General features: G+C 36.9%; 1 protein-coding gene across 1 annotated transcript; it reads left to right on the top strand.

Annotated features, from left to right (window-relative positions):
* The first annotated feature begins 1053 nt into the window (after positions 1-1053).
* On the top strand, positions 1054-5790 carry LOC104092667 (protein VAPYRIN-like). Its single transcript, XM_009598325.4, has 2 exons — positions 1054-2091; positions 5254-5790. Exons 1-2 carry the CDS (start codon positions 1123-1125, stop codon positions 5692-5694), a joined length of 1410 nt encoding a protein of 469 aa, XP_009596620.1. The 5' UTR covers positions 1054-1122; the 3' UTR covers positions 5695-5790.
* Positions 5791-8445: the final 2655 nt, after the last annotated feature.

Genomic DNA, 8445 nt, shown 5'->3' on the forward strand with positions numbered 1-8445 from the left:
GGTGCATCTGTTGAGGAGACTTTATGTGAGCTGCAACTCAGGCTACGCATCGCAGTCCACCGAGTCTCCATCGTACTATTTATTTTATCCTGTCTTATTTACATTCTGGAAAGATGTTGTATTATTATTGTACTTCTTAGAGAATGTTTATGTACTTGCGACACCGAGTTTTGAGGATTCCTACGGGTTGTTCGTTATTTTAGTTGTGTAAATATTATCATTTACCCTGTAAATTCCATTTCATACTATTTAATTAAGGAAAATTATGATTTCAAAATACTACAATGAATAATCAAGTTGATCAATCACTATTGGCTTGTCTGACGGCGGTGTTAGGTGTCATCACGATCTTTAGTAAATTTTGGGCCATGACAATTTCTCTTTCCCTGATGAATTGACCTAGGATGACTATGTATTTCTACCATAGTAATTTCCTTCTTTGAGGGAATAGGGAACGGGTTAAGAAATCCGATTTTTCATTAAGCCAGAGTTTACTTAAGTAATACTCCTTTTGTTTCAATTTATAGACACACTTTGACTTAGCATAGAAGATTGTAATAGCTTATCATGAAGATGATCTAAACATATATGCTTATGTTGGAAGGCAGATTTTAATAAACAAACTGTTTCATCTCTTGTACTATTTTCTTTTCCTTTACTTACCTTTCTATTAGTACCTTCTATTTGCTCTCAATTCCCTTTTCGGTCGTAGCGCTCGCTATAAAAGTCCTGTCTTCTTCTACCTTGCACCTATGAACAACTAATATATCTCTGCACACTAATGTAGTACTAACTGGTTTTTGTTTTTCATGGTAGTAATCTTATTATCAACATTGCGTCTTTTGGAAAAAAGGCAACAAGATAATAGCTCATCACCACGAAAAGAGGAATGTACTTTCAAAAGGATAATTGAGTGGAGGCTTACATTTGGTATTTTCAAAACAAAGATTGTTACATCTTTGTCCGACCTGCTGTTTTTCTTCAACCTCTAGACTGGTCCCCACGAAATCACATGTACCATTATTAAGTATCACATGTAACGTTTACGTATACAAGCCGACGTCTTCCAGTACCAATTTTGAATCTCGAAACCATACCCCCTTTCAATAAATCAATTCATTCATGGAGAAATTAGTAGAAGTATCAGAAGCAGAAATACGAATAGACTTTGCATTAGGCTGCAAATGTCGAGCTACAGTGAACCTCACATCACTTATTGCAACCTCTCCAATAGCCTTCAAAGTCCAAACTTCGTCTCCTCATAAGTTCCTAGTCAATCCACCCAGTGGCCTAATTTCACCTTTATCTTCAACAACATTCCAAGTTATTCTCAAGCCACAATCCCAACTCCCTTCAACTTTCCCTCGCTCCCCTTCTGACAGATTCCTCCTTAGAACAATATTAGCACCACAAGTACTCGAACCGAATCATTCCGAATTCGTTAACTCCTGGTTCAGCTCAATTGGGCACCGTTCGACGTACGACATAAAACTCAAGGTGGTATTCGTGGGCCCCTTTCTTCTTCGCCTTGCTGTTAGTAACGGAGATTCTGAATCCGTTAGAAACATTATCAAACGGCAGCGATCCGTTTTCTCTGAGTTTTCAACTCGAGAAGCGGAGTCACTCCTCCGAGTTGCAAAGCAGCTGGATAATAGTAAAGAAATTGTGAACATCTTGGTTGAGGGCGGATTAAAAGTGGACGCGTGTTCTGAATCAAACGTCGACGTTAAATGGGTGTCGAAGGGGTGGACGGCGTTACATATCGCCGTTGCAAATGATAGGAGAGAGGAGATTGAGAGGCTGCTGAGAGTGAACAGACAGCAGGGGTCTTTGGATAGCAGAGATAAGGAGGGAAGAACGCCGTTACATTTAGCGGCGAGTAAAGGGTTATTGGAAAGTGCGAAGGTGTTGATAGATGCAGGTGCGCAAGTGGATGGGAGGAGCAAGGATGGTAGAACGGCTTTGTTCAGAGCAGCTGCTAATGGTGACTGTCAGATGGTGAAGATGCTTGTTGAAATGGGCGCCGACCCTACTGTTACTGAATTGCGTCTTGGCCGTTCGGCTCTTGATATTGCACGAGCTAAGGGCCATGTAAGTAGTACTCCCACTTTGTGTTATATGACTAGATAAGAAATTTAAAACAAGAGTGGGTGAGCACCCTCCACTTCCAACCAAGAGGTTGTGAGTTTGAGTCATCCCAAGAATAAGGTGAGAGTTCTTGAAGGGAGGGAGCCGAGGGTCTATCGGAAACAGCCTCTCTACTCCATGGTAGTGGTAAGGTCTGCGTACACATTACCCACCCCACTAGTGTGATTATATAATATTTCTTTATAGAAAATTCCTTTTATTCCAATTTATGTGGCATGAAATTTAAACTATGTGAACATTGATCAATATTTTAAAATATTTTTTTTTATTATCTTGACATGAGAAGAATTATAACTTATAGTACTTCTCGAATAACTTTTGAAAATCAAAAATTTTATTGTAAAACATTGAGGTGATCTAATTCAATTTGGCTTTAAAGATTAGTCAAATTGACTCTCGAGAACTAGAAAGTTAAATTTCAAATATAAAAATTATTTTTTGGAACAAATTAGAAAGAAAAAAGTGTCATATAAAATGAAATGGAGCGAGTAAAGTAATCGAATTTATTGAAGAATGGATCCCAAGAACAAAGTGAGAGTTCTTGGAGGTAGGGAGCCGAGGGTCTATCGGAAACAACCTCTCTACTCCAGGGTAGTGGTAAGGTCTTCGTACATACTACCCTCCCCAAACCCCACTAGTGGGATTATATAATATTTCTTTACAGAAAATTCCTTTTATTCCAATTTATGTGGCATGAAATTTAAACTATGTGAACAATGATCAATATTTTAAAATATATTTGTTTATTATCTCGACATGAGAAGAATTATAACTTATAGTACTTCTCGAATAACATTTGAAAATCAAAACTTTTATTGTAAAACATTGAGGTGATTTAATTCAATTTGGCTTTAAAGATTAGTCAAATTGACTCTCGAGAACTAGAAAGTTAAATTTCAAATATAAAAAATTATTTTTTGGAACAAATTAGAAAGAAAAAAGTGTCATAAAATGAAATGGAGCGAGTAAAGTAATCGAATTTATTGAAGAATGGATCCCAAGAACAAGGTGGGAGTACTTGGAGGGAGGGAGTCGAGGGTCTATCAGAAACAGTCCCTCTACTCCATGGTAGTGGTAAGGTTTGCGTACACACTACCATTCCCAGACCCCACTAGTGGGATTATATAATATTTCTTTACAGAAAATTCCTTTTATTCCAATTTATGTGGCATGAAATTTAAACTATGTGAACATTGATCAATATTTTAAAATATATTTTTTATTATCTTTACATGAGAAGAATTATAACTTATAGTACTTCTCGAATAACTTTTGAAAATCAAAAAATTTATTGTAAAACATTGAGGTGATTTAGTTCAATTTGGCTTTAAAGATTAGTCAAACTGACTCTCGAGAACTAGAAAGTTAAATTTCAAATATAAAAAAATATTTTTTGGAACAAATTAGAAAGAAAAAAATGTGATATAAAATGAAATGGAGCGAGTAAAGTAATCGAATTTATTGAAGAATGGATCCCAAGAACAAGGTGGGAGTTCTTGGAGGGAGGGAGCCGAGGGTTTATCGGAAACAACCTCTCTACTCCAGTGTAGTGGTAAGGTCTGCGTATACACTACCCTCCCTAGACCCCACTAGTGAGATTATATAATATTTCTTTACAGAAAATTCCTTTTATTCCAATTTATGTGGCATGAAATTTAAACTATGTGAACATTGATCAATATTTTAAAATATATATTTTTTATTATCTTGACATGAGAAGAATTATAACTTATAGTACTTCTCGAATAACATTTGAAAATCAAAAATTTTATTGTAAAACATTGAGGTGATTTAATTCAATTTGGCTTTAAAGATTAGTCAAATTGACTCTCGAGAACTAGAAAGTTAAATTTCAAATAAAAAAATTTATTTTTTGGAACAAATTAGAAAGAAAAAAGTGTCATATAAAATGAAATGGAGCGAGTAAAGTAATCGAATTTATTGAAGAATGGATTAAAGGCTCGGGCTCTATTTTACTGTAAAATGGATTGTTTCTGTTACGATCCAACTTCACATAGTTCATATACATTGTGAATAAATGCATATTTCTTTTCTGGAATGCTCAACTAATGGTATTGTAACAGGGGCGTAAATAAGGGCCAAATTGTACATGTAGAAAGGCATTAGTTGAGCTAGGATTGAACAAATGTAGAATCTGTCTCATGATCAGATTCCACATTTGTTCAAAATCTTTTTGTGAGTTTAATTTAATTGAGATTGGCCCTCGCTTTAGTTCTTAGTTCTGTAATCCTTCTGTACGGGAATGAGCATGTTATTCGTGTTTTGTGTTGGGGTGTTATTTTAACCTCTACTTTCTTGTAAAATTTTTTTTTTTTGCTATATATACTGGTAGGGGATCTGTGCCAAACCCCTTCGATCCCAAGGAGGATTTAATAAGAAATGTAGTAGTAATAATAAGGGCCAAGTGTCTAAAAATTGAACATTCGCCACATTGATATCTTCTGAAGACACTATAAATTTTACAGAAACAAAACTGAAAGCATGTTTATAAGAGAAATTCTTGAAACGTGTACAAAGAAATACCCCTACTAGTGGTCGACTAGTCTTACCATTCTCACTTTTTTTACAAATTAGCTCTTACTTATTAACAAGTATTTCAACTTATTTCTCCCTTAAATTTGAATATTTGGAGTGAACTTCTCAGTTTATCTTCAAACAGTACTTCTAACAGTATTCTGATTAATCGGTGATCGTAGCCTTCAATTGTAAGAATATGTCATTGCTGATGGAATTTTAAGTAAGGGCTCAAGAAAGTTGTCAACACATGCCGAATATGAGTGTTTTGACAGCCATTATGAGCTAAAAATGTTTTAATTATTACTGACTTTGTTCTCATTGGAGAGTAATATCAGTTATTTCGAGAGACAATAGCCGATTAGATATATCATTTCAACGGATTAAATCAAAGTAGTTCTGGAATGTAATCTATTTGGCTGGCCTGCCCCAAACTTTGCTCTGTCTACCATGTGCATAAAGAGCTTGTCTGGTTTCATTGCAGTTATACTTTCTTTTTCTGTAACATCCAGCAACCATTTCTTTCACATTCACAACCTACCTTACCAATTACCATAAGTAATGTTGCAGGAGGTAGTTGTTAAAATTCTCGAAAGAGGAGAAGCGGTTCTACATGCTGCAAGACGTGGAGACCTCCAGCTGCTCGAGATTCTACTCGAAAAGGGAGCAAGCACCAACTTCCGCGACCAATATGGTCTGACAACTCTTCATGTTGCAGCGATTAAAGGGAACAAAGATGCAGTAATGATACTCGCCGAATTCAGAGCCGACTTAGAATGCCAGGATGCAGAAGGCCACACTCCCCTGCACATGGCCGTCGAAGGTGGATGTGCACAAACGGTAGAAGTACTGCTAAACAGAGGAGCCAATGTGAACGTTAGGAACAAGAAAGGTGATACTCCTCTTTCTATAGCCAGGTTTTTGGGTTATGAAGATATAACGCAGCTGCTTGTTGATGAGGGTGCTGTGCTTTCTCTAATTCCCTCAAATTCCTCCTCTCCCTTATCCTGATTCCTGGCTATGATAGATTGTACAGCTTTTACAGTTTTATGAATAGTACCACGCCATTGACCAAAGAGTAAATTTCTTCCGTTTTTTTCAAACAAATCTTTGGTTACAAGCAAATTAAATGATTCTTATACATACGAAAGTTAACGGTTAAGTTAATAAAAAAAGATAGGTGAAGTCCTATATTCAAGATTATTTTATCCAAATTCAAGGTCATGATTTAATATAATCAGATTGATTCCTTAAAACTAATTGTGACACGCCAAACGAATCCCAAATCGACAAAACAGGAAGAAATGTTAGGTATATACGTAAACAAGCCTTTGATCCTAGTGACGCGTTTTAAATACGTGCGGGCCTAAACTCAAAGCGGACAATATTACTAGTAAGCTGGGATGTTACATATGATATCAGAACCAATTCGCATGCAACCTAGAAAGATGGTGGGGCAAGCCTCAACGGTCAACTGAGTTTAGGCGAATCACACATCGCGAAACCCACATCTTTGAGAAGGTGGTTAGGCAAACCTCAACGAGGATGTTTAGTCCCTAAGGGGAGTGTATGTGACACCGCAGACGAATCTCATATCGATAAAATACGACAGTGACACCCCAAGTGAATCTCACATCGACAAAATACGGGAGAGATACTGAGGATATAAGTAAACAAGCTCCCAGGCGAATCCCACATTGACAAAACACGAGAGAGATGCTGGGTGTATAAGTAAACAAGCTTGAAGCTGAGTATATAAGTAAACAAACTTTAGACTCTAGTGACACATTTTAAAGTCGCGGGGGTCTAAACCCAAAGCAGACAATATTACTAATGAGTGAGATTGTTACACTAATTATATAGATTAAATAAAAAATCCAACTCCAAACCATTTAATTTATAGGGCTTAACAAAATAAGTGAACTTCATTGGTTCCACAATCAATATATGTCATGTGGTCATTATTTTATTCGAACGCCCTAGCTCCTAGCCTGTATCAAGTGACAGAACATGCTAAGTCAAACTCAAACAAAATAAAGAAAACAGAGGGGACAAAATTATGTCATGTGGGAAGTCAAGAGGGTTGTCAAGTGAAAGTAAAATCATTTTCCCAGAGATGATAGCAATTTTCTTCCCTTGTCATTTATCTTATTTGGAATAATACTTGCGAGGCAGTGACTGAGACTTGACTAGTTCCATTTTCTTATTTGGAATAATACTTGCGATCCCGGTAATACAAGTCATAAACTCTATTGAGATCACTAGAAAATTTTTAAGTACAACTGTTACGGAAAGAAATAAATTGTACAAAATAAATTTCAGAAGGTGACTCCGAGGCCTCCGAACGCGACGGCAAGTATACATTGAAGTCTCCACCGCAATATCTGATCAGGTATCTATTGATTAACAAACTCCGAAGTACCTGGATCTGCACAAAAAGATGTGCAGAAAGCATAGCATGAGTATACCACAGCGGTACCCAATAAGTATCAAGACTAACCTTGGTAGAGTAGTGACGAGCAGCAATCAAGACACCTACTAGACATAATAACCTGTACAAGTATAAATGCGAAACTAACAGGGAACAATATCAATATAAAGCTAAGCATGGTAGAAACGACAACCAATACTGGCAATAGAAAACTAGCAACAAGGAATAAACAGATAATAACGCAATAGAGTAAGCTGAATACAGTTAAAGTCCGGTGACACCAAGTAAGGAGAAACATGTAACAACCTAATAAACAACCGTTTTCACACAAGATTTATACAAGAATTTTCCTGAGGTGCTACACCTCATAACCACAATTCGCGGGTCCCAAGTCACGAACCCTAATCACTTGGCATCTTGTGCCTACATTACAATTTACAACCGTACGGACAACTAATGTGTCAATACCATTAGTACCTCATATCTGCATAGACAACTCACGTGCTAAGAGAGTGACAATATCTCATAACCGCACGGGCAACTTACGTGCTAGCAACAACAATACCTCATAACCGCACGAACAATTCATGTGCCAACAACAGTAATATCTCATATCTGCACGGATAACTCACGTGCCATTAGTACAACTTTCATACAGAAAGCAAGTATACGAGAATACATGTAAATGATCAATAAATATCAAGTTCATCTTCTTGAACCGATATGAGAGAATAATTACGTGTATGCTTGTGCAAGTGTTCTATCCTAACTTGAGTCAATAAATAAGAGCAGAGACAACGAATGGCACATAGGGAACAACATAACAAAATATAAAATGCATGACTCACACAAGGTAGGCACACCACTATACAAATGTCATCAATAACAATGCCCCCAAGCCATCACAAGTCATCACAAATCATCCCCGACATAGCCCCTTGTCTTGCCACGTGTGCAATAATAAAGTAAATTTTCGCCTTATCTCGCCACATGCACATAATAATATTCTCGCCTTGTCTCGCCACATGCGCAAACCCACATATATATAGCCCGCCTTGTCACGTCGCATGTGCAAATATCAAGAATAACAATAGCATGGACAACTTACGTACGGACATCCTCACAATCCTCTCAACAATATCACGTGTTCCAAAAATATAACAACACAATATAACAACTCGCACTACATCTGCCTATATGCTACAACATTTTCTCAAAACGTTTTCAATACCACAACCACACATAGCCCTCGGCTCAACGACACTAAGTACAACAACAACAATAATAACACGGGAGTACAGCAAGTAAATCAACACTTAAATCTCTAAACA

The sequence above is a fragment of the Nicotiana tomentosiformis genome, chromosome 5 (assembly GCF_000390325.3).
Source record: "Nicotiana tomentosiformis chromosome 5, ASM39032v3, whole genome shotgun sequence".
Lineage (NCBI taxonomy): Eukaryota > Viridiplantae > Streptophyta > Magnoliopsida > Solanales > Solanaceae > Nicotiana > Nicotiana tomentosiformis.

Bases quoted from the DNA above. Each gene is read 5' to 3' on its own strand.
- LOC104092667 (XM_009598325.4), top strand. From the start codon at position 1,123: ATGGAGAAATTAGTAGAAGTATCAGAAGCAGAAATACGAATAGACTTT. The intron at 2,092-5,253 runs GTAAGTAGTACT...GTAATGTTGCAG, and splicing joins TTGCACGAGCTAAGGGCCAT to GAGGTAGTTGTTAAAATTCT.